Raw genomic sequence first — 27,806 nt, 5'->3', positions numbered from 1 at the left:
AGTCTGAGGCCCCAGGGGCCTAGGCCTAGATTCCAGTTCTACCACTTAGGTGAGTTGTTTTACAAGTTACTTCCCTGTGTCTCAAATTCCTCATCTATAAACTGTGGATAACTACAGTATCTTCCTACAGCGAATCAGCCTCACCACCATTATTTCACTGAAACAGCACCAGCTGAAGTCAATGTTCACTTCCATGTCCCAAAATTCAATGGAAAATTTTCAAAACTATCTTCAGCACCTCTTCCTGACAATTGCCCACTACCTTCCTGAAACACTCTTCCATGACCCCATGTGTACTTTTTCTCCTTCTCTGGTTGCTCTTTTAACAGCCTACTTTTTAAGCTCCTCCTCCTCCACCAAGACATTAAATGCTGGGGATCCTTAAGACTGAGTCCTACAGCCGCTTCTCTTTCCCCTCTCTCCTCTCTCCCCTCTCCCAAAGTAATCTCATCCATGTCCACAGCTTGGCTTAATTTATCTCTATAAACCAATGACTCTCAAATTTATAACCTGCCTCCTCAAAATTAACATGTCCAAGATCAAACTGCTCATCTTTCTCTCCCCCTGCCCCCAAACTAGTGATCTTCCAGTGCTCTTCACCTCAGTAAAAGGCGCCCCATCCATCTACCTTCACAAGTCAGAAAGCTAGGAGTCGACCTTGATACCTTTCCCATCCTAAGCCCTACATCCAATCTATCACCAAGTTTTACTAATTGTTTTTCTCTTGAATCTCTCTCATGCCTGTGTCCTCCCTCCCTCTCCTGGCTGCCATCACTCCAGCCAAGCTACCACCATTGCTTGCCTAGAATATACTATCCTAATAATAGCCTATTAATCAGTTTCCCCTCATCCACTCTCATCCACTCTCATCCCTCCAACTCACTCAGCCAGAGTGATCTTCTCAAAACGTAAATATGAGCCAACCCCCGCCCTCCACATGAAACCCATTAAAGTCTGCCCCTTGCTCAATATGGCCTGCAAGGCCTGCATGGTGTGACCCTAGCCACCTCTCCAGCCTCACCACCCATCACTCTCCCCCGCTTTCTTTCTACATTGCAGCTACCTCGACCTTCTCTCAGTTCCTTGGCTGCTTCTACCCAACACAGGACCTCTGCACATGCTATCCTTCACCTTAGAATGCTTACTCCTTCAACTCTTTACCTAGTTAACTCCAGCCCACACTCTACATATCTCAGCTCAAGTGTCAAAGGCTCAGGAAAACTTTGATTTTGCAGTCCAGGTCAAGGGCCTTTGCTATCAGCACTCAGAAATTCATGTTCCTTTTCTTAACATTGATTTTCTTTCAGAATGGCATAATTATTCATTTGACCATTTGATTAATGGCTCTTACCTACCAGACTGAAAACTCCATGAATACTTGAATCCTTGAATACTTAAATTTACCACTACCTCCCCAACACCAGCACCATGCCTGACACCTGGTAGGTACTCAGTGCCTTGCATGAATGCTTCCTCTGGGTTGTTCTGAGAAACAAGAGTAGATGTACTGCCCTATGTTAAGTTGCTTTGTAACTGAAGCCCACTGATGTAGTAATCATCATCATCTAGCACCCTCTGACAAGTGAAAAGCCAGAGACGGAATGGCTGACTTGCTCAAAGCCACACAATGCAAATGAGCGGATGAGCGTGCCACCCTTGGTGTCTGCTTCACGGCTTTCTCTGGTGCATACTCAGGCATCTCTGTGTGGTTTTTGCACCTACAGAAGATCCTTTTTCTTGTTTACTAGTAAGCAATCACGAGTTTAGCCTCCCAAGCTTTAGCTCTAGTTTTATTGGACTCATTACCTAGGGTTTTCCTCTCAAGCCTGCAGGTCACAAGCAATGTCATTTGTCTCCATTTCCCTCCATGTACACACTCAGCAAATATTACTTGAAGAATTTCTGGCTATGAGGCAAGAACCAGTGATAGAATTAAATATATTCACCTACCCTATGCCAATCTTCTGAAAAAAAGTTATTTTTTTCTGCCCTATCAGGACACCACTAAAGAAGAAATATCCAGATCTTTCTGTGATTAAATTATCTGCTGTTCAGCGCATCATGCCATGCAGTCCAATGCAAATAGAACACAAACCCTGCCTTGTTGTCCAGTGCTCAGAAACATTACATGTGGCCTCAAGAACAATGTACAGTATTAATAGCCTATGAGCTTACTCCTTTCCCCAATACCCCCCCAAACCCTCCTCCTCCCCACCTGAGGAAGGCACACCACCCTCCTGCACAGGGTTGAAAATGTAGCCTGCAGTTAAGTCAGCAGGGGTGAAAAAACCCTGAAACAAATGTAGCCAAATGTCTGACACTGCAAATTGTGAAAGAAACCTAATAACTTTTTCCAGTCCCATCCCCGCTCAACTCTTAAGCCCTAAGGCAAAAAATCTCATCACCAGCCTCAAAATGGCAAATCTTGTTAAATGTAAAACAACAGAGCCAATAAAAATAGGTAACAGAAAACTAAACCTAAGCCTATAAAGAATTACTAATTAGAAGAATTCCAAAGACTACACATAAATCATCTCTAGAAATCACTCATTCTTTGCTGTTCTTTCAAAAATGTGAGGTGAGTAGAGACTCACTTTTCAGTTACGTTCTATTTCATATTGCTTTTTAAAAGAGGGAGGGAATTTTCAAAGAAAAATTTTAAATTTTGAGACTCTAATATATTCAAGTTTAAAAGGGATACATGCCAATTCAACCACGAAAATAATAAAAAGGAAACAAGGACAGCTGTACAACCCAACACTGGTACTAAATTTCAAAGTAGGTACGAGATCTCTAAAACAATGACTACAGGGCTCAGGAATCCCTGGCTTGAAATCAAACGGCTTCTTAACACATACACACATACATAAAACTATTCTTCTCCCCGCCTTCCAAAACTCCCACAACTTACCAAACTCAGCTCACTGTAATTTAACACAGTATTTATGATCTGGCAAATTGACACAGGCTCCTGCTGCCCACTGAAATGATGAAACACAAATAGAAGGCACTAATTCTATTAGTCTTCCCTCAGTTAACCAGTCCTGAGCCATAATAAGCCCAATGAGTTTGTTTTGTTTTTAAATTTGACATGGATGTGTCTTTAAGGGGCCTGGCTATACTGTTGTGAAGGGTATTATGTTCAAGCCTCCAGACAGCCTGGGCTGCCAAAAGTAGGTTCTTCCAATTAGCAAAAAATATACCCAGCATGGCTAAAATAAGGAGACAGTGGAGTAACATCTTGTACACCACCAGATTCAAACACTTGGGCATCTGATTCATTGGAGGGTTGGAAAATTTGCAAGGCTGCTGAGAGCTGCCGTGTCACCCATAAATCTATTACCTGGGCAGATAAGGAAAGAGAAAGCCTGTGTAGTCAATATTTTGGTTTTCTAGTGAGCCTTTCTCTTCAATCCACCTATCTGAAATTTGTAAAAAGAGGAAAAAAGTGAAGTTATATGATTATTTTCCCCTTTCCTTAAAAGTAGTACTATCCAGGAAATTACCTACACAGACCGACTGTAGAATCAGACAATTAAACCTTGCACCAATTTCTATGCCACTGGTGAATAGTGGTTAATAACTTCACACTCTTCTTTTTATCTCTTAACAAGGAGGGAATGGCACTTTCACAATCATTACTGCTCTGTCATCTTGGTACATCGCCAAAGCAAGGAGCTTTAGAACACCTGTCAAATAACACGCGGCTTGTGAAAAAGAAACATATACAAAAATAGGTTTATATGAAATTTTCACATATATAGAAAGTGGAATGAAATTGGGTTAACAAAAAGTCACTCATTCTAGTGAGGAGTGGGGAAGAAAGGAAGGGATTTCCAGGTCTCAATTTATGTGATTCGAGTCAAATTAATGAAACTTAATCTAACTCAGCAGAGATCAGTGATACTGACACAAGGTCAGTCTTACAGTATTTATCTTCTCATCCTTAGCCACATTCCCAATGGTTTCATAATTAAAAGGGCAAAATATCAAAGTAAAAATACTCTGTCTTCTCAAATAAGACTGCCTAGTACAAATGTACAAAGTATCCTTTTTCTTATTCTGAGTATCCTGGTCATTCTTATAAACTCAAAATAGGCTTTAATATCAAGACATTCTTTTAAAAATGTGCCACCTCCACATCCACCCATCTATACGTACAGAAACTAATAGGCGAACATGATTCCAGAGGTAAGACAAAAAAGCATCTGCTATGTAGGGCACAGAGCTAGATGCCAAGTGGAACACAAAAATGTCTAAAATGTACTCCCTGACAAACTGAACAGAACTGGAGATCGGAGAATATAGAAATAATTTGAGACTACAACTTTTGTTTTGGTTTGGTTTTTGTTAATAAAATTAAAAAAAACTGTTAAGTATTGATACTAGTTTATGCAGATCCATTCAAAAAATCTAGTAATAAAAAATCCAATGTATAGGTGAAAAAAGGCAGAAATTTAGAGCGAGAATAAGGAAATTCCATCTTCTTTAACAAAAGCAGCCCCAGAATTCTGAAGGTTAGTACTGACACAATATTCTGCAAGACTGGGGAGGCCAACCCACAACCCCAGGACCATCTCTTATTGCCATTGACAGCAGCGGTATAATGTGTGTGTAGGAGAGAGGTACAGGTGCTCCTTCTCTGACAGACTTATATCATCATGGCAAATGGGCCTGTGTCTGGATTCCCCAAAGCTTAGGTAAAACAAAGCTGTGGCAACCATTCAAAAATTTCAGTCAATGCAAAGGAAACAAATAAGAATGTACCTTAAATGGTCTCCCTGATGATGCTTTCTTCTCTTACACTCACAAATCCCCGCCCATTTCACAGCTGATCTCAGGCAGGATTTGACCTAGTATTTCTCTTCCCAGCTGCCTCTAACATCGACCATCTTGTATCTTCCTAAACATTGTATCTGTACGATGTCCAAAACCCCAAAGGGCACACAGAGGCTAATGTCCAGGCATCTTAGAGGTATTAAGAAAGAAGGATAAGGTCATTCTGAATTTGTCTCAAGTCTAAAGTTTTGGCTATTTTGAAAGAAATACTCAGTGTTTTCAAGCATACGGAGTAATTCATATTAGGCCTAAGTTTAACTCACTTATTTATCTCTATAAATACAACACTGTGTTATAATAATAAATATTATATATAATATGTATACTATACTACGTGCTTACCATATAAGCATATGTATTGTGCATGCTTATTATAATAAGCATATATGATATGATAAGCATGAATTATTCTATATACTTGATTTTTTTTCATTGCATTTATCTCAAATTACTGAAAGTCTAAGTTGTTATAATTTGGACTGGCCTTCCACGGGGTACCAACATTACTTTCATCAATCTTTAGAAAGAATGCAGACAAATAAACAAGCAGATGTAAATGTTCCTTAGTCAATATAAATGATCTGCAGTTAAGATGCCACTTACTTGGCTACAGATAGTTTCTGTAATAGAGACTGAGTATCCCTTAACCAAGATACTTGGGACCAGAATGTATTAAATTTTGCAATTTTTCAAATTTTGAAATATTTGCATTATACTGGTTGAGCATCCTTAATTCAAAAATCCAAAATCTGAAATGCCCCAGTAAGCATTTTCTTTGAGCATCCAGTTGGCACTCAAAAAAATTTTGGAGTTTGGAGCTTTGGGGATTAGGGATAATCAACCTGTATTTAAGAATATATAAAAAGAACCTATGCTCTAAAATAACTATTAATTTGTACTAAGAAGAATTTCAACTCATTCCATCTGAATTACTACAAATTCTGAATTAGCAGAATGTGAATTAATAAAGTTGAATAGTATGTGTTATTCATTTGAAGAACTGCAAAGAATTTAGAACCCAAACACCCCTGAAATGACACTAAAAAGGGGGAAAACAGTTTCTCAGGCTTCAAATTTTATAATGTTAATGAGTTAAAAAGTGAGAGTTGAAATGAATTCACTGAAATACTATGAAATACATTAAAAAAGGATACTGCTTTTTTAGCATAATACATATGCGCAAAATATATTAAACCCTCATTTTAGCCTTAAAAGAAATTCTCGTATTAAAAAAAATCAAAATGTTAGTAGGTCAGTTGAAGTTAAAAGTAGTCTTAATGGTGGCTATTAAAAATTCTAGAGACAGAATTAGAACTCTTCCCTCTTACCACCCACATAGTTTCCATGGGTCTGGTCTGTCAAGAAAATTCTTCACACTGCCATGTTTAAGGCGACAGAAGCATACATTTTTAAGGCTAAAGTTTCCCCTCAAGCTACATAATAGGGCAGAAATGAAATATAAGAACCAGCAGTTCTTTACCATTTTTATATCATGGTCTCCTTTGAGAATCTCTTAAATGCTATGCACCCTCTTCCCCCCAAAAAGTTCACATATGCACAAACACACAAAATGTTACATACAACTTCAGAGGATTCACAGACCTCCTCCCCTTCACTCTACTTGGGTAGAGAGAAGTTCTCATGACAATCTCAAAACAAGTAAAACTTCAAAACCTGTATTTTTTATGTCCAAAAAATTGTTTTCCTTCTTTCTTATTACCTTAAGTGTAATTTTCTCTATTTTCACCAACTGTGCCTGCTGCCATTAGAAACAAGAGTTACTCTTCTATTACTCATGACTATCTTTTAGACCAGAGGTCAGCAAACTTTTTCTGTTAAAGGGCCAGATGGGACATATTTTACGCTTTGCAGGTCAGTCAGTCTCTATGGCAACCACTCAACTCTGCTGTTGTAGTGCAAATGCAGCCATAAACAAATGGATGGGGCTGTGTCTCAATAAAACTTTATTTACAAAAACAGGTGAGTTAGCCTATAAGTCATAGTTTGCAAATTCCTGGAATAGAGGAACAAGTTCAACAACTCTAGAAGGAAGCAAACAGACAAATACAACTAGATTCCTAACTTATACCATCCCTAAAATAATTTCCAGAAGGATTAAAGACCTAAATAAGAAAAGTCAAACTTTGCAACTTTTAGAAGAGAATAAGGGAGAAAGAATGTTTATTTTACTAAAGGAAGGAAAGATTTCTTGTAGGGGGGAAAAACCCACAAAATGTAAAGAGGAAAAAAAATCAAATATTTGACATTAAAATTAGAAACTCCTGCACAATAAAAGACTATAAATAAAGTTAAAGGGTTAAGTCACAGACTACAAAAGCTATGTGTAACACAAATGACCAAACAATGATTAGCGTTTGAATACTTAAGAAGAAATACTAAGAGATATATACATAAAGCTCAACAAAACAGGACATATATGTTTATACAGGCAATTCAGACAAGAAAATGCAGAGTTAATAAACACATCAAAAGATGTCCAACTTAACTCATAATTAAGGAAATGCAAATTAAAATCACAATGAGATACCATTTCATACTCATGAGACTGGCAAAAGATAAAAATTCTGATAATAACAAGTGCTACAAGGATGTGAGATTATGCAATGGGCATGTTTACAGCTATACAGTAAGTTTAAAATCCCTCAATAGAAAAATAAACAAAAAATTCAAAGAGGTAAAATTATATATTAAAATCATTTCCAATTCTCTTTAGATTAGCTCTGATACTGTGATTCCAGCCACAGATATGAATTTTGCTATTTGACAAAAGAATTCAGCTTGCCATGACAAATTAAATGATTTCTCATATCAATAAAATCTCATATACTGCTTGCAGATACAGTGCAAATTCCACTCCTAGAAATATAATAGAGAAACTCTTGTACAGGTGGCACTGTCTACCGTAGCATTATTTGTAACATCAAAAAGACAAATAAAAACTTGGAAACCTAAAAATGTAGATGATGGAAAAACAAAAATACACTGTGTTATATTTATTCACTGAAATGTTATACAACAGTTAACATGAATAAATCAAAACTAAAAAATGTACCAGATGGATATACTTTAAAATGTGGTATACAGAGTAAGGTTTCCCTCCTACTTTTCCCAACTGCAAAAGAATGTATAGAATGACAGATAAATGGCAAAAACTCTTAATGCACCACATGTATATGTGCACACATATGTTGTAAAAGAAAAAAAAAATATGGGTAAGAAGGACAAAATCAATCCTGGGAGAATAGTTATTTCTGAGGAAGAAGAAAAAGAAATGAGAGAGGGTAAGGAGGAAATGGTCTTTAATTGTCTCTATAATATCCCTGCTTTTAATTTTTTTTTAAGAAAAACTAAGGTATTCTTAAGAAAAGATTGTAAAAGTGAAATTTTTGCTTATTTCCAGGTAAAGATGAAAGACTCCCTTAACACTTAATTGTAAGATTCTCCATATTCACTAATTCTTTTTCACCACTGACACCAACAAAGGCTAGAGCTCTCTTTCCCAGTGCCATTCCCAAGGGCTCCTGACAGGTGCTACCATACAACCAAGAGAATCCCAGAAAGGCCTGCCCAGATTGTAATGTTTGCATTAATGATTTGGATACATTTTCCAAATGCACAAATTTTGGCTGCAAACACAACTAAAAGCCAAGCAGTCTACAACCAGTTGGCAAGCCGGCTGGCAAAGACTCATTTCAGCCTATGAGGTGGGAAAATGAAAATGCATGGATTCTATACCCAAACATTAGAGCATACATTCACTGTAAAATGCAGTCAGAAATCCAGATAAAAAAAGGTTTTCTCAAGAGGTTTTCTCAAGGGCACAGAAATAACAAAGTGGAGAAATAAAACAATACCAATGTCGGTAAGTACCAATTACTCCATAAAGACAAATATTACCATTACACAAGGATTATGCAACGAGTATGTTTATAAGTATATAGTAAGTTTGAAATGCCTCAATAAAAATAAACAAATTCAAAGAGGCAAAATTATATATCAAAATCATTCCCAAGTCTCTTTAGATTAGCCTCTTATACTGGGACTGAGTATCCCAGCCTGGCTCCATGGCCAGAAATATGAAATTAGCTACTTGATAGAAGAATTAGCTTGCTCTGATAAATTAAATGATTATTCTTATCAATAAAACTTATGATTCAAAAATCATCATTATTTTAAACACTAATATTAGACTATTATAACCCTTTGGGCTAATTTTAGCCTTTCTTTAATAGTTCCAAAATCAATAAAAGTCTAAAATGTGGACAGATTTGAGTCATTAAATGGCCTTCTCAGAATAAAATCCTTAATTGATTAATGATCTCAGGGTGTCTATCGCCATCTAGTGAACAATCCCTTCAATTACCACATCAGGCACTTGACAACTGATAGTTTTTCTTCGTGGTTTAAAAATACATGACCACTCAGTGCTGTAGGCTTGCCCAATTTCTTTTTTTATGCCTTTCTACACATACATTGAGAACAAACACAAATGCAAATAATATTTGTACAGATTCACTTTCAAGTGTCTATAAATGAAGGTTCCACATTACTTCTCTGGAACACTGACTTCATTATTTTTAAATAATTTGCACACTGTGAGCTCCTTTATACGATTCCTTAACCATTAACTAATTCCTCTACCCATATACTGAGCAATTCAAAATCATGGAAGAGTTTAAGTGTGAAAGGTCACACCTGTGAAAAGACAATATTGATACCCATCTGACACAACTGTTAGCATTTTTATTACAAACCTGTTTTTAAAAGTACAATTAGTAATTACTCTGAGTATGCTAGCAGCCACAATACATTTGATTACAGAAATTATTAGGTCACCAGAGCCAAACCTGCACGATTCCAACAAAACTGAGCAAACATAAAATAGACTTAAAAAGGAAGAAAGGGCTTCGAAGGCCTCTCCAGATTATGTATTAATCCATATCCAAATGCAAAATTTTACAATCTTTCGCAATGGTATGCTACCAGGTTTCTTTCTCATTAATTTCCACTTGAACTTTAATTTATCCTACAAAGACTTTAAAAGCAAACAACTTATAGGATCTTCAGGTTACTATTAATATATCATTTTGTCCGCTCTATCTTATCACCAAAAATACTAGTATAATAAGTTACAAAGGTATTCCAAAATCTCAGCAAACTGACTGTCATTTTCACTTCACTCCTTCCTACGTCTTTAATAATTAAGAGACACTTGAAAACCACAAAGAATTAACAGAATACATGAGAAATGCTAGCAAACTCAAAGAAAGATGGCCACAGTTCCATTCACCAGTGCTAATAATTGTGACCAATACTTTAACAATCATTTTTATTTTAGGAAATAATATCTGTAGGTGACTATGGATCTTCTAGAATAAGATTTCCAGGGAGAAACTGTGTAATTATTATTTCTCATTAACCTCAAATTACTTTTTTTTTTTTTTTGAGACAGAGTCTTGCTCTGTCACCCAGGCTAAAGTGCAGTGGCATCATTGTAGCTCACTGCAACCTCAAACCCCTGGGCTCAAGCCATCCTCTTGCCTCAGCCTCCCAAGTACCTAGGACTCTAAGCACACACCACTGTGCCTGGCTAATTTTTCTATTTTTAGTAGAGGGGGGTCTGGTCTCGCTCTTGTCCAGGCTGGTCTCGAACTCCTGAGCTCAGGCAATCCTTCCACCTTGGTCTCCCAGAGTGCTAGAATTACAGGCATGAGCCGCTGTGCCTGGCCAACCTCAAATTACTTTAAAGGCCTACTTTTCACAGTTGTACTAATCATTATTTGTGGGAAGGAGCAAAGGGACAAAAAAAAAAGGGGGGGGAAATAGAAACAAGGAATTTAAATCACATGTGATTACTTCTAGATTTGTCTGAAATTCTGTTTTTTAGTGGGGAAAGCAGAATTTTTTATGTTTATTTAATGATTTATTATAGCTATATTTTATATAACAAAAATAAAAATTGAGTTTAAACTCCCTATTAAAAAAATCCAGCTAAACGAAAATATTGCCCTTAAAACACAATGGATTAGGGGAGTGGGGAAGATCGTTGGACAAATTTGGGGCTTATCATTATCAACAGTGCCCTTTTAAGCTTGTGGATTTCTGAGCCAATGCAAAAAATGTAACAACAGGGATTTCCCAACAGCAAGAGGCACTCTCCAAGGGAGTAAATTGTCAACTATTGCCTCTCGTGAGAAACTTAAGAGTAACCTTGATCCAATCTCAATAGTCAACCCATGTATTATCACCCAGTTGGGGCATAGCGAGTGCATTTCCTAATACAAAAATAAGACGGTATTCTATCAGAAGCCACTGGATACACATACAGAAATAAAATTTAAATAATTTTGAAGTAAACTTAGCCTAAGAAACTGAAAACATCCTTTCCTCACTTCAACTAGCCCCTAAAGCACCTGTATCTTTTTCATGTAAAAAAGGCCCATCTCTTGAGATGTGTATCGAAAAAGATGATCTTTAAGGAATAAGAGGCAGATTATAAAGCAGAACCACAGTCGTGAAAGACATTTTGAGATGGAGGAGACAGACCTAATGGAGTAAAAGACTTAAATCAGGAAGATATGGATTCACATTCAAAATAGTCACTTATATTTCACCTCTTTTAGGCTTAGCTTCCTCAACTTCAAAATGGGAACATTATTACCTATATCAAAGGATTCTTGTGTGATTTTAATGAAATGACACATATGAAAGCTTTCAACACATTGCTGGTGTTGAACACACGTTTTGCCCTTCCTCGCTGTGCCCCAAGCCATGTCTTTGAGACAGGGCTGCCAACAGAAGAGTGACTCCAAACAGCCTGATGTTTTGTTTCACATACCAGCTAGATTTGCACTGCCCAATACAGTAGCCACTAGCCACATGTGGCTATTTAAATTTAAATTCATTAAAGAAATCTAAAAGTCCAGTTCCTCAGCTAGTTGTCACTAGCCAGAAATCAAGTTCTCACTAGCCACCTGTGGCTAGAGTGCTGTATTGGATGGTACAGATGGAGAACGTTTTCATCAACTTAAAGTTCTACTGGACAGAGCTGGTATGGACTCTACGGGGGTCAGCAAACTTTTTTTCCTAGAAAAAGCCAGATAGTAAATGTTTTAGGTTTTGCAGGCCATGCAAGCCTCTATCTTGACTACTCAACTCTGCTGTTATAATGCAAAAGCAGCCATAGATGATATGTAAATGAATGAGCTTGGCTCTATTCCAATAAAACCTTATTTACAAAAATAGATGGCATGCTGGATTTGGCCAGTGGGGCACAGTTTGCCAACTCCTGTTCTGGAGTATTTGGAGTCCAGACCCCCCAGTACAAGCATTTTGCCCATCACGACTAACTACCTCCTTTAAGACTGAGCAGTCTTAAATTTACTGACAGACAATAGTTTAATGGAGTTGAATGGAATTTTTACAACTATTCTTTTACAAATTAAGAAAAACCCATGCACATAGTACTAAAATAGATGAAGCTTACAGTGTTCATTAAGTGACAGTACTTAAAATCTGTTTGTTATCTGGCCCATCTTACTAAAGCTAATAACTCTCAATCAATAACTCTAGTCCTGACATATTCCTGAAATTCTAGATTTATACATCCAACGTCCTACTTAGTATGCCTGGAGATCTACTATTCATGTCAAAGACAACACATCCAAGATATAACTGTTTCCCAGTTTCCTCCATCTTAGTAAAAGGCTCCACTAGCTATCCTCCTGATTTCTACCTTTCCTTCACACTCCAAGTCAATCCATCAGCAAAAAAACTAACTCCCTTATATCATTTAGGTCTTATTCATGTCATCTCCTCAAAGAAGCCTTCCCTGACCACTCTAAACTAGCCATCTAAACATTCTCTAGCCCACCACCCTGTTTTAATTATCTGTGGAGCATTTACTTCTATCGTATTTTCTTGGTTATTTCTTGTATTTGTTTATTCGCTTTTTTACAGTCTGTTTTCCCAAACTACCTTCACCCCAGCCCATATCCCACACTGGGTAAAATGTTAAGCCTCATGATACCAGGGACCTTTTATGTCTTGCTTGACACTCTATTCCCAGTACCCAGAACAATGCCTGGCACATAGTAGATGTTCAATAAACACACACACACACACACAAATTAATGAATCCTTATTTAAATGTCTATTTGTCTCAAACTTGTCCTAAGAAAGGGGTACTGTATTTGAAGCTGTATAACTAGATAACAAACTTGACTCTCCCACACTATAATATGTACAGTTAAAAATACTATCATATTTAGAGATGTGAATGCTATTATGCTATTTACCTCCCTTCCTTTGTATGTCACCAAGGCAGCCAGTGGTTTGGCGTAAAATCTGCTGAAGGAAAATCCCAGGCAACCGTACATACTGTTCGCTGTGAGCTTCAGAGCCTTCTGTCGAATGTCATACTGCAGACCACACAAGGGCAAAAGACAAACAACAATACTTGCAGACACTTAAGCATTATATTGGATGTCTTTCTAAATCACCAATGAGAAGGTAAAACCCTCAATAACCCTTTAAAAAAACTCTTTACACACTCAATTCATCCTCTGGATCCATGACTCTGTAACCTCCTAAAAGCAAGTAAACAGACTCTAAAGCTCCCAAGAGTCAAGAGTCAGAAGGATCTCACTCAGATATGGCCTTTACAGGTAAAGGTGCCTTCCACTGAGGTACTCTAGTATTTTTGAATGGTTACCTACCCACAAACTTAAAAGCACATGTATTTGCCCATAGCATCCTGTTTATTCCATTCCTAAATAATCAAATTCTAAAAGCTGAGACTGTCACTCAGATGTCTCTTAGTAAAAAGATATACCTGAAGAACAAGGTCTGGATTTAACTCTTGCTGTTTCATTAGCTGTTTGACTTGTTTTCTCCGCTCTACCAGTTTCCGGATCTCTCTGGGCAAAATGCCCATTTCTAAGTTTGGATCTGGCAACTCAGGGATCTGTTCTTGCTCTCCATCCTGATGAACACACAACAGAAATTTCATACAAATCAAACTTTCATGAAATAAATTCCTAAAATAACATTTTGTGGGAGCTTTACCCCATGATCACATCTTGAATACTTTCTTGTGTAAGTAAAGGTCAATAAAGCATGGGTAGTATAAGAAAGAGCTGAGAGGGTTTTAGAAGAAGTTAACATTACCCTCTTTTCTCCCAATTCTATCAGCCTGTCATTTCCAATTTCCCACCCCTGTAGTTACTCACAAATTTAGATTTCATTTAAAGGGATGAATTTTTACACATACTATCCTCTCTCCAACAAGACTGGCGAGCAACACATCTGGGGAAAATGTTTTTAAAATACAAACATTGAGACAGACCTCTAGGATTAAAAAAAAAATAACCAGCAGCTAAACTACTTTTTTAAATCATTCTTACTACCAAACAAAATGCTATAGAATTTTAAAACTATGGAGAATAATAGCAATTATTATAAATGCTTTAGACTACAAATAAAAAGCTAAATACTAAATCAGTAAACTTCTTTCATGGAGCACATTTAAATAGGCCATGACATTTCTAAAAATTAATACATATATATTCCTTAGCATTTATGTAGTACCTTTTACCTATAAATTGCTAGTACAATCGGTAGAAGAACAACATTTTAGAAAAGCAACCAGCAGTCTTCTTATATTAAAATTTACAGCAGGGAAAGCATTAGACCACTTTTCTCAAGTCTCCATTAATTCTATTAACAGGCTGCAAAGAAAGCCAGGCACATTTGCCCTTTCAAAGTTTCAAAATTAAAAATAAACCTCTTGGCTTAGAGTATGTCAAGTCAATGCCATTTGATAACCCAGTCTTTACAAACTATCTGATTTTATAAAGATCAATATCTTCAAATGAATACTCTTACAAAAGTAACAGGGACCTACTGTTTTCCAATATAGTAGATCATGATAGCAAACCTATTAAAGAGATCTTGGTACACATTCCAATTTATTTATAGCAACTATGGAAGTCAGATAAAAAGTAAACCGAAAGGAACTAGAGTCAGGAAATTTACAATCAACTCCAAGTTCTATCACCACTACCTCTGTGATACTGTTTTGAAGACCAAATGAGGTACTGCGCATGAAAATAATATGGAATCTATAAATTACTAACATATACAGTATTTCTTAGATAACCTCTAAGGTCTCATCCAACTCTAAAATGATTCTATTACATATCCAGAATCCAAAACTGGAAAGCTCAAATAAATAAAATGGTGGTAGAAAGGGGTTTGGGGGCAGGGGCTGGATAATGATAATTATCACAATGTTGGCACAGTAGCAGGACAGAGCTCAAAGAATATTCATCAAATGCAGTCACTATCTTTTGAGGATACCTTCTCCGTAAATTAAATTAAATACCTTCTCTGTCAAATTATCCTCTAGTGCCACAGAAAGGCCCATCCTTAGCAGCCAGATTTATACTCTGAGTTCACTCCTGTGGTCACAGGTGATGAGGACCAGGGGTGCTGACTGACCTAGGCAGGCCTATCAGATTCTCTCTTCTGGGAATATGAAATTAGGACTGAAAAACAGCTCCCAAGGATGTGGTTGGGTGTATGATTCCATTTATATGAAATGTCCAGAATACACAAATCTATACAGGCAGAATGATTAGTGGGTGCCTAGAGCTAGGAGGGATAGAGATATTGAGGGAGGTAACAACTAAAAGGTTTCTTTGGGGAATAATGAAAATGTCCTAAAATTGATTGTGCTGATGGTTGCAAACTCTGTGACTACACTAAAAGCCACTGAACTGCATACTTTAAGTAGGTGGATTATATGATACATGAATTATACCTCAATACAACTGTTTAAAAAAGGCACAGAACCTGAGCCTCTTTCTACCCTTCTCCTTTTTTGACCTCTAAGAAAGGACATAATTAGTGTATTCTTTAAGAGGAAAAACTAAAATGCTAACCCCTTTGGTTCTCTTCCTTCTTTAAGCAATTCTTTAAACCTCAATCTCAAGAGTCTCAGGTTGAATACAAACCTCTGTAACTTTCTGTGCCTCTGAAGCAACTCTTTGCACTGTCGTAAAACAAATGTTAAATTCCTGTATGATGGAAGGATATAAACTGTTGAAGTCCAGAAGCAAAATGAACTTATCATAAAAACCTGAAATAAAAAACCCATATAATGTCATAAAAAGACTAAAGGAAGCAGAATTGTCAAAACATATTAGAAGCGCTATATTATGAAGTATATTAAAAACTACATACTATCCAGAGCTGTGAGGCAGAAAAAAAGAGAGTCAACTACCACTCCATAAAATGACTTGGATTTGAGTGAAAACCCAGATCAGAAAAAAAGAGGGAGGGAAAGATCCCGCCTCTCCTTAAAACCAGCTACAACTAGTCCTTTCCCTAGCAGTTCCCAAAGCACACCATTATTCTGGGCAAACACCTTCCCAAATCGATTATTTTAGGAAGGTGTCATATCCATTTCAAAAAAAAGTTGTTAAATTCTCAAAGCAAGCATTCCCTCCCACCTACTCTCCCACCCACACCCAAATAAAAACCCCAGTGAGTGGTTTATGTATATATACTTTTTTACTATCACACCTTCAAAGAATAAAATGGACAGCCCATTTACCTATACATGAACTGCTAGAAATCAAAGAGACATACACACACACACACACACACACAAAAATAAATAAAATGTCAGTAGTGGAACAATTCGCCCGTTTTACTTATAAAAGGTGAACAGAAAGCTACTATAATGTATTTCTTCAGGACATTTACAAAGAGTTATCTTCACCTTGAGAAGAAACTGCATAAAAATAAATGTCAGCTATTAAGACAGTAATCACTGCAAACATATACTGATAGCTTAGTCTGTGTCACGCACTATACTAAATAATCACTTTTAATCCTTAAATCTCTGTATGGCAGATATTATTCTTATTTCCATTTTATGGAAGAGGAAACTGAGGCACACAGAGGTTAAACAGGCAGCCCAAGATCACATAGAATTCAAATCCAGATCTATCTAACACCAAAGTATTACTCCTCTATTTCATTACAACTAATAATAAAATTGCTTTTGTCGAAAATGTCTCCTACTCAGAGTTCAAGTTACCTGACAAAATTCACATTAATTCCTGTACAACAATGTGAGTGTACTTAACACTACTACTGAACCATACACTTGAAAATAGTTAATATCATTTTTTAAAAAAGATTCCATCTGTGTACCATAAAATATCTTCCTTGCCATTCATGACAACAGGGAAAAGTTATTCTCCTGTCAAAGTTAAATTTGGTGGTTACTGTATGCGCTTTTTTTTAACTCTGCTGTCCAAATGAACTGGTCCCGGCACACTGGGCAGAGGCAGAGCTCACCCTCACAGAGTGACTGAAAGACAACAGGGGTGCTCCTACAGGACAAACAGCTATCTATATACTGGATCAGGGATCAGGGGTTGGCAAACTATGTACAGATCAAATCCAGCCTACTGCCTGTTTTTGTACCACCCATGAGCTAAGAATAGTTTTTACATTTCTAAGTGGTTGGAAAAAGTCAAAAACAGAATAATATTTCATGATACATGAAAGCTATCTGAAATTTAAATTTCAATGTCCATAAATAAAATTTTATTGGAACAGCAAAAAAAAAAAAATCACATTAATTCCATGTCAGGTGACTGGCAAACAAGATTTTCACATGAACAAAAATGATAAAAATAAGGTCATTATGAGAACTATTTGCTGACTTATAAGACATAATTCAGGTCTTCTATCTCAAGCCTAGTTCTACATTAAGAAATTCCTTAACACCAGGGGCAAACCAATTTGCTGCCCAGCCTTACCAACTTTGGGATCCAAAACCAAGCCTCCAGCATAAGCTGCTTTCTTACGGCCTTTCTTGTATTTACTGGTATCTCCATCAATTTCTTCATCTTCATCTCCCTAATATCAAATGGAAAGATAACTTCACCAGCCAGAAACTAATTAACTAATTAAGAAGTTTTATGATTCCCTCTTTTCCAATTGCAATATTCAGTTCTAATAAACGTTATTTACTTTAAGTTAGTGGTCCCACCTGTGAAGATAGTTATTATAATATGTTCATGAATCCAAATGAATGCCAACCATGGTAGTTTCCTAAACAAATACTATTATAGATCTCTGAGTTAAATATGCACATTCTATTTTTAAATGTTTCTGAATTCATAGAAATTTCATATTTTTAAATCAATGGATATTAAAAATACTTTTCATATTATATAAAATTTGAGATTGTCTTAAATTGACTAACATTCATGATGTAAAAACATGAAATATCATTATTCTCATTATTAATAAGGACACCATAAAATAAGTACATCCATGTACTGAAAATCCATTCCTAAGTAGTTTATTAATGGCCAACATTCCTCAGCAGAACTTAGTCCTCTAAATTAATATACTCCCTATACCAATTTTGATAAGGTGCATAAAACGAGCAAATACAAGAATCTGAATTACATTTTAACATTCAATTCCCATTCTGAATCAATTACTATCAGCGCTAGTGACAGAGTTCCAAAGTGACAGAGGCCACTTCAGAAACCTGATTGTGGAGACCTTAATCATACTAGCATAGAAAAATGCAACAGAAAAATAAAGGTTCACAGGTTTAAGGAAATAAAAAGTTAAACTGGCATTTAACTTTGGGTAGGGTTATGGTGGCAAACCATTTTCCAGGTATGGTCACCCATCAGAGAGGTCTAATGCCTCCCTCGAAGAATTTCATATTTCACAAATAATTTTTTCTGTACAAAGAAAAGTGGAAAAGGAAACAACCACACAAACACAAGGGAATAAACTTGATGTGGTTTCTACAGCACACAGGGGATTAATTATTTTGGAAGCAGGTGTTATCACAGCAAAAAAAGGCTATCTAGGTAATAAAAAGGGGGGGATAACAAAAAGCAAAATACTATACAATTTTAGACCCACCAGTTTTTGCTGAGACTTTCTGAAAATCTGCTTGTCAGGCACAATATAGTTGTTTTCATAAAATGCATGAAGCAACAAGAACTCGTTACGTTCAGATCGTCCACCCATCAACGTCCTGGACTATTAAATAGAATTTCTTTTATAAATTTGAGCTCAAAACCACAATGAACAAAAGCAACTCTGAATTGGTACATTTAATCATAGCACCTCCTTCAAAACCTCTCAAAATAACAAGCCTACTTTTTTTTTAAAGAGGTACTAAATTATTTCCAACGTTTTCTTTAAGCATTATAGTTAAAGGAGATAAAGAGAACTTAAAATATTGACAATTTGGCTATTTCTTTACTGTCAAATGGACCATTCCACCAGACAGACACATCCAGATGTTAGAGAGAAGATCCTTATGTTCGCCCAAATTTCAACACACTGCACCTGGCATTCCTCCCCTTATCTCAACCAGTTATTCCTTTTACAAAAGAAGCCCAGCTTTCAGAATCCAAGTTACTCATTTTATAAGCATGCATTTAGACTCATTATCATATAACAACTACCCCAAGCAAACACTGAATCCAACAGGAAATGCTTTTCCCCCTTTCTAAGTTAAATTTACCATAATGTTCCCAGCGATGTTAGTGATCTGCAATGCTAATGGAAGAACATTTAGCTCACACATGATCTGCAAAATGAACCTGGCATCTTTCCAGGTGTGTTCCAACAGGTACAACAGATGAGAAGATTCACTGTACAGAAAAGTAAGAATGAAACAGAATCAAGTAATTAAAAGAAACAATGACTATAATCAGAACTTCATAAAATATTACAAGGAATTTCAGAGCAAAGGCACCCCAGCTTTGGAAACAATTTAAAATAAGGTCAGTATGTAACTAGAAATTCATTCATACTGTTGATCCTAATGCCTTTCTTCAAAAAACAAAAAAATCCCATAAAAATAAAATCGAGTAATGTATTAACTACAAACCTGAAAACTACTTAAATCCTTTCATTTATTTCATCCAGGACGTATATATTGCATGCTTACTATGTGCTAGGCATTGCCTGTGACCAAAACAAACAAAAATCCCTGTCCTCATGGAGCTTATGTCCTCATGGGGGAGACAGAGTATAAAAAAGAAAAAGAAATTAAATATATAATATGTTACATAATGCTAAGTGTTAAGGAGAAAAAGTTAAGAAGCAAAGGGGATATTAAGTATCGGGGCAGAGACTGGAATCGTAGTTAGGGAACTGGGGAAGATTTCACTGAGAATAAAGACCCAGAGGAAGTGATGGAGCAAGTTTTATGGATGAATATCTAAGAGATGAGTACTCCAGACAGAACAGCACACTCAAAGGCCCTGAGCTTAGTGTAAATCTGACACTGTACTTCCAGGACCAGGAAGGAGACCAATATGCCTAGATCAGAGAGAATGATGGAAAGAGCACTAGGAGATAAGGACAGAGTTAATGGCATAGAGACATATTGTACAGAACCTTATAGGTCAAAATAGGACTCTGGTTTTTACTCTGAATGAAACAGAGTTATTAGAAGATTTTAAACAGAGTACCATATCTAACTTAATTTTAGCAGGATAACTCTGGTCCAGACCACAAGGGGGCAAGGGCAAAAGCAAGGACATAGGTATGTAAACCGTGTAATCCAGGGGAAAGAGGACGATGGCTTGGACCAGGGTGGGTCCAACAGAGGTGAAAAGAAGTGGTCAGATATAGATATATCTAGCAGCTAGAGCTGACAGGATTCCCTGATGGATCTACTGTGGGATGTCAGAGAGAGAAATCAAGGATATCTCAGTGGTTTGGGGCTGAGAATGACTTTGGAGGTTTTCAGCAGCAATGGAAAGATAACAATTGTCATTAATTTAGTAAGGAAAGACTACAGGAAGAGTCAAGGGTAGAAGATCAAAAGCTCAGTTTTGAACAAGCTGAAGGTTCATATTAGATATCAAGTAGAAAAGGCAAGTAGATACAGTGAGTCTGGAATTCACGGGGGAGGTCTAATCTGAAAATACACAGGTGGGAGGCATCAGTACCCACATGGTATTTAAATTCCTAAGACTCCATGAAATCACCTGGAGAAGGAGCACAGTCAGACATGAGAAGCAGTCCAACGAAGGACTCAGGAGGAACTAGCAGGAATGAATGAGAAATGGCCAGAGGAGTAGAAGAAAGAAATAAACAAGCAGTATCTCTAAATAACTTAATGATTGCTCAGTTTTTATATTTCTAAAATATCTACACTAATTCCCGAATAAATTAATCAAGAGTAGAAATATAAATTTCCTATCAATTTCCAAACTATTAGGAAACATCAAGATAGTATTAAGACAGGTGAAGGAGATGGAGATAAACTGATCAAATCAGAATAATTCAAGAGGTAAACTAGTTTAAATTATGAAAGTAATGGAGATGGTGGTACTGACATGAAGACAGACAGCACCACAAGCTCATATCGCTCCAGCCTAAGGACAGTTCTGGTGTCCTGTTGTTGCTATTGTTGTTAATTTCAAGAAAGATGAATTCTGAAGAATCCAGGAGCATACCTGTACATATTTCGTACATTTTCCATTGCGATTACAACCCTTTCAGTTTTCAGAATCTGTTGAACAAGTTCAGACAAATGGTAGCTTTTACAACGAATCAATTCCTTTGCTGAGATTTCCACATCACAGATCATTCGGCCACAGGTAGCATTTCTTTCACCAAATCCACTCCGGCCCTACAAGATGAGGACAAAAAGCAAATCCCATGAAAGAGCAAACATTGAGAACATTTGCTTCTAATCTATTCTGAAGCTGGCCCAAAAATTACAATGATGAAACTCTCATTCTTCCATTCATCAATCAAATATTTTTGAACATTTACTAGGTATCTGACACTGCTCTAGGCACTCAGGACACAGCAGTGAACAGAAAAGATACTTGATCTCATTTATGACATAAAATTAAAAATAGACATCATAAACAAGAAATTATATAGTTTTACAAGGTAATAAGTATATGGAAAAAGGGAAAAGTAGAGCAAGGTGAGGAGGACAAGGAATTTGGGGGACTGCATTTTAAACAGGGTGGTGGAGTAAGACCTCACTCAGAACATGCCATATAAAGAAAATCTTGAAGAGGGTAGAGTTAGCTAAGCAAGTATTCAGAAGAAGTGTTAATAACAACTCTACCACCTTAAAGATATGAATAGGAAAAGAAACCAGAGCAATGGTCCCAACTATAATCTATAGCAACAGAATAACTGGATAGCATTATAAAAGGTACAGATACAGATTCCTGATTTCTCTGATGAGGCATCACGTCCACTCTATTTATAAGTTTTAAGTAAAATAAGATTTCAAGCACTGCGCAGTGTCAGGTTTAGGAAGAAGGTGTTCCACACCAAAACCTCGATACATGAAACAAGCAGGAAGAATGAAAAGTACATAGTCCTTAAAAGAGTCAGACCTGGGTTCAAATCTCAGTTCTTCCCCTTACTAGTTATATGATCTTGAACAAGTTACATTACCCCTGTGAGAATGTCTATAAAATAAAATTGGAGTTGCTGTGAGAGGTCACTAACACAGAAAGCACTTAGCCCACTGCCTTATACGTTCAACGTCAGCTCCCTTCCATTCATTCTTCCCATCTTCTTCCTGAAGGATAACACTCAATGATTTCTGAACCCTGCGACTTTGCTCTAAGGGCTATCACTTTGGAAATAACAAAGTGAAGGTAACATGAATGTACTACTGTCTTTGTTCACTATTCCTAGAATCTAACTGAAGTTTTTACAAATAAAATGCTGAATTCAAAGGAAAAGATGTTTAGTGCCAAAGTTAAAATGTACCGAAATTCCTATCACAAGACAACCAATTCCTACTTTTAAAAGTAGTGTGTTCCCTGGTAGCTACCCCATATAAAAAAAGCCAAATAAAGTAAGATTTTGAAGATTATTATTACCCCAAGCTTTGGCATGTTGGCTCGCTTCAGTCGACCTATCTTAGACCAGTGAGGAACTTTGCACACATTAATTCTCTGCAGTAGTACTTCCAGTTCAAACCCATAAATATTATGACCCTAGTCAGAAAAAGAAGTCAGGCAATAATGTTATAACAAATGCAAATTAGAGGATTTATCTTCATATGCACAGAATTTCTTTGCCCTTTCTTTTTCTGGTCTCTAATTGAAGACATCATGCGCTTACCTCCGATTGGGAGTCCTTTCTTCTTCAGGAATTTATTCATCAGCAGCATTCATTAGCCCTGACATTAACAAGGCTGCTAAGCAGATTGCTGGAATAAACTTTATTTCATCCTAATTGATGCAAGGTTCATATGATGTCTTTTAATTTGCAGCTCATGCCTCACAGTCCCAGAGGCAAATGCAAATTTAACGTCCCATACTTTTTACGTTCTCAGTAAAAGCTATATTCAAACAATTCCATTTTGCTTCCTTAAAAATATAGATGCTGCCTGTGTTGTATGACAGTTTACAAAAGACGTCGTAGAAAATTCAGGAATTGCATTTAGTTTCTTCTTAAAACACTGAGTTCAAACACTACTGATTTAGACTTTTAATTGATATGTAACAAGATAAATATACAATATCACTGAATAATTCAAATAAGAAATTTGTTAAAAACAAGGAAACAAAACTGTAGAGTACAAAGTATCTCAAAAATGCAACCAGATTTTTAATTTCTATAATAGTAATTTCCAATTTCCAACATGTAACATGATTCACATGCCTATGTTTATTAAAAATTAAATAACTCAGATCAATAAATGTTTACTTGTTATTAATTTTAATTAAAACTATATACCATTACTGAAAGTAGTCAAAATCATAGAAACATAAAGAATGGTGATTGCCAGGGGCTGGGGGAATGGGGAGTTAATGAGTACAGAGTTTCATTTTACAAGATGAAAAGAGTTATGGAGACGGATGGTCATGATGTTTGCACAATATTATGAACCCAGTAATATCCCTGAACAGTACACTTAAAAATGGTCAAGATGGTAAATTTTATGTTATGTGTATTTAACTACAATTATATATATATATCACTATATATTTATGGCAGTTATGTCTATTAAATTAAAAGACTCAAAGGCCCTGAGAAAGTATCATTTCCAAATTATCATGCCTGGGATCGGGGACCCAAATTGATGTCAGAATTCCATCTTACACCTGGATTTCTCACACACAGACTTGGCTCTAACACCCTAAGCCTGGTCCAGGTATCCTAGGCTCCACGACATCTCCTTGGGGTCCAAGATACTGTTGTTGAAGACTAAGTGAGGGCCTAGTACTGAGCCAGAGCACCACAGTACAGTACTGTGGAAGAATCTTCTTGGCATTTAAAGATGGGTCCTGAAATATCCATAGGGGAAGCAGGTGCAGAGATTATTGGCTACAGTCCACAGGCTCTCAAGACACTAGCTATACCATTGCCAGATAAGGTATCCAAGAGTGAAAATGAACGTAGAGAAAGAAGGATATGGCAAACATTTTTGCAAGGCTTCAATATAACCAAATTACTGGTATCACATTTAAAATACAGGCATTTATAGCCTGCCTTCCTCTGAAAAAACAAAATCAAAACATAATTTGATTGATCCATTAACCTAGTAAAGACGAAGGAAGGAGTTCTACAGCCTACAAACTAAGGAAAACCAGAAGATATACAAAGCAAAATGTTGCTCTTAGGAACTATGGCAAAAACTCAATGAATTATTAGCTCTCACTGTCTAATTGGGAGCGTACTGGGTCGCCAAGAGAAAAAAAAATTCCTAGTTCTAAATTCTCAACGGAATATGTCATAGAGATCCACTGAGCTTATAAAATTAAAATATTTAGTTTTGTGATTTACATGAAACCATAAGAATTAACTAACTCCTATGACCACTATACAATTGGGCCACTAAGCCAAAACTTTGGAGATACTAACAGTTTACACACTTTTAGTTATGTGCTGGTCTCTGAGAGTAAATAACTAGAGAATCCTAATCTTCAATGATAATTCATTCATATTAAAGAGAAAAAACTATCTTGCAGGGAGCTGGGATTTTTCCCCCTTTCTATTAGCAGAAAGTATAGCAATTCCCACCAGTCCATAGGGTCATTTTACCATGAAAAGATTCATTGCTGCTCAAAAGTACCAATAAAGTCACATCGAAAAGAACTAAGGAATGAAGAGCTTCCTCATGAAATGATCAAACATCCACTTACCACAATGATATCAGGATCAAGTTTGTGAACTTTTGCAAGGAAAAAACCTAGCAGTGTTCTTTCTGTTGCAGCAACCTCAATCTTCACATTCTGTTAAATAAAAACAACCAGTTATTGACTCTTTATACGCAAGTGCTATACCTTGGCTTCTTCTTCAATCAGGGTAAGATTTACTAGGGTTAAAAGAAACCATCTTTTTAAAACTAAATGCAGCAATGAAATTCCTGATTCCAGGTTTTTGCAGTAATAATTGCACAAAGTCTCTGAGGAGCTCATTCTAGTAATAAGCATGTGAATAAAGCAAAATTTTAAATGATGAGCAACATCATGCAGAAAGTCCCTCCACAGGGACATGCTTGTACATTTGGACACATTTTAGAGCATATGAATCAGAGTACCTATCAAAAACATCACTTACTTTCCTATATAATCCCTGGTAGACCTCACTGTTTATGTATTTACCAAGCAAAGAAATCTCAAGGATTGTATAAACTAATCTCAAATGGTGGTAATAAGAACTGATAAAAACAAAACTAGACTAAAAACAAACATTATTTAAGAATTATAAGTGTTTTAAGTATAAATAAAACCTATCATCGCACAAAACCCATCCTCATAAAAATTCTACTCAGATTACTGAATATACATCAGGTATTCAAAAGATCTACTCTTGTTAAAAATCTCTTAAAATGGACATTGGAGACTCAGAAAGGGGGACAGTAAGAGGGGGCTGAGGGATGAAAAATTACCTATTAGGTACAACGTACCCTATTCGGGTGACAGGTACAGTAAAAGCCTAGACCTCACCACTATACAATTCACGCATGTAACAAAAAACCATTTGTACCCCATAAATCTATTGAAAAAGACATCTCTAAAATGGAATTTGATGGCTATATGTTTTCCACAACTAGGTTGGTTAAAAAATGTCAGTTTGACTCTAATGGAATTTTTCCAGGTCATTTTACTCCAATAGTAATTCAGGGCACTTCACAAATAATAGCCTAATCTAATAGCACCCCTCCCCAAGTACTGGATTTCTCGAGCCAATTTAAAACAACATTAAGTGGACCCTGATGAGGTGGCTAACATTTTTCATTTTGTCGAGCAAGAGCATTAAAAAACAAAACAAACCTACATATTTATCGACACCATCATTTTATAAAAAAAAACCTACATACTCTCCAAAAAAGAAATTCTTTAGATTGAATGCATTGACCTTTGTGAAAAACCCACTACATTATATTACTTTTTCCCACCATTTTATTAAGGACCTATGAAAACTTCTTCATGGAGCATACAGGAAGTTTAGAGATCACTGATGGATTTTAGCCAGCCCACATCAACCTTGCCAATACATGGCTCTTTAACATTCACAGTATTCCCAAATTCATTTCGTTTCCCTCAAGCTGGGCCCAACACCTTCCCCAAAACAGTAATCATTGACCATGCATTTTGGAAAAGCTTCCAACTAAGCCACTGAAAGAGGGTTTGAGCCTATCCATCTATTAATATAGTGTAGAATCCCATTATTTCCGAGTAGTGAAACATTTAAATATTGTTAAATGTTTCTACTTTTCTATTTCTAATACATTTTAATGGGTTAATGCCATAGTCCAATCTAGCAAGAATACATGCAATAAATTAAAATACAGAACAGCCTGTTGCTATAATTCCATATCATCCTCCTTTTCTCTTTCTCTTTCTAAACAAATAGGTGTTTCATATTTAAAAGGAATAAATGGGTTCTTTACCTTTTTCTCAATGACTTCTTTGAAAGCATATGGAAAAATACAGTCCATTGGTTTAGATACAACTGTAAAAAGGAAAAAAAAATTCCAACACTCATCTTAGTCTAATTTCAGGCACACACACACTGCATGTTTCCAAATGGAAACTATTCTAAACATAAATAAATTCCCCCCAATCCCTAAAGAATTAAGAGGATCATCAAGTATTTCCATTGGTCATGTTGTTGGACCTCAAAAGAATAGCTAAGTACAGAACCGTAAGTCTCTATAATTATTAAAAGTGCTTTGATAAAACAATTGCTATCCATTCAAGTCAGAGTGGAGGATTTTAATAGCCTCCCCCAAAGAAAATCCCCCCTACTACCAAAGCCTCAAGCAGCATACATTGGAGGAACTCAGTTCAACCTTATCAGTTAGAAAAGATGACCAAACCTTCCCCTATTATACCCCTAGTTCCTTGTCATACACAACAGCTGTTCACACTTCCTCATACATAAAGTGAATAAGTGCATGTTGAAATGAGCTAATGACTGCTCTCTTGTACCTATTTAACAGGCTATTATCATTTTGTTTCATGTGTTCCACCCACGTAAGGGGTAAAACTTCACAACAATCATACCTCAGACTCCCTTCTCTGCATATTTCCTAGTCCCACTTTCCTAATACTTAAGAAACCAGACAGAAGAGGCTATACAAGTTAATCTCTGGTTCTGGGCTAAGAGAGAGTCCAAGAAACACAATAGGTCAATAGTATTATTTCTTTTTAGTAGATAATAAAATGCTTATTTAACTGGCCAAGCTCTCAACATGGAATATGTCAGAATCTTCCTTGGAAAATGATTGATAAAACACATATGCAACAATTCTATGGAATTGCTTCACCCATTGAATTTTATGCATGGCACAACCCTACTCCAATTTGATATTACTATAACTCCTCCCAAATAGGTAAACATTTAGTTATTCCTTGGTGTCTTGCTTCATCACACAGAAAACT

General features: G+C 36.3%; 1 protein-coding gene across 1 annotated transcript in view; it reads right to left on the bottom strand.

The window, feature by feature from the left end:
* Nucleotides 1-27,806, bottom strand: part of POLA1 (polymerase (DNA directed), alpha 1, catalytic subunit) — a 280,574-nt gene that overhangs the window by 221,062 nt on the left and 31,706 nt on the right. Inside the window, exons 17-26 of the mRNA XM_012656317.1 lie at nt 26,813-26,874; nt 25,059-25,148; nt 22,788-22,904; nt 21,387-21,562; nt 19,439-19,568; nt 18,829-18,948; nt 17,697-17,796; nt 15,876-16,000; nt 13,694-13,843; nt 13,158-13,280 (exon numbers count right to left, since the gene is read on the bottom strand). Of these exons, the coding sequence (XP_012511771.1) occupies nt 13,158-13,280; nt 13,694-13,843; nt 15,876-16,000; nt 17,697-17,796; nt 18,829-18,948; nt 19,439-19,568; nt 21,387-21,562; nt 22,788-22,904; nt 25,059-25,148; nt 26,813-26,874 (1,193 nt within the window). The remainder of the gene's footprint in view (nt 1-13,157; nt 13,281-13,693; nt 13,844-15,875; nt 16,001-17,696; nt 17,797-18,828; nt 18,949-19,438; nt 19,569-21,386; nt 21,563-22,787; nt 22,905-25,058; nt 25,149-26,812; nt 26,875-27,806) is intronic.

This window comes from Propithecus coquereli, unplaced genomic scaffold (assembly GCF_000956105.1).
Source record: "Propithecus coquereli isolate 6110/MARCELLA unplaced genomic scaffold, Pcoq_1.0 Scaffold50, whole genome shotgun sequence".
NCBI lineage: Eukaryota > Metazoa > Chordata > Mammalia > Primates > Indriidae > Propithecus > Propithecus coquereli.
Note: the sequence above shows the minus strand (reverse complement) of the source record. Positions and strands in the feature narration are given on the sequence as shown.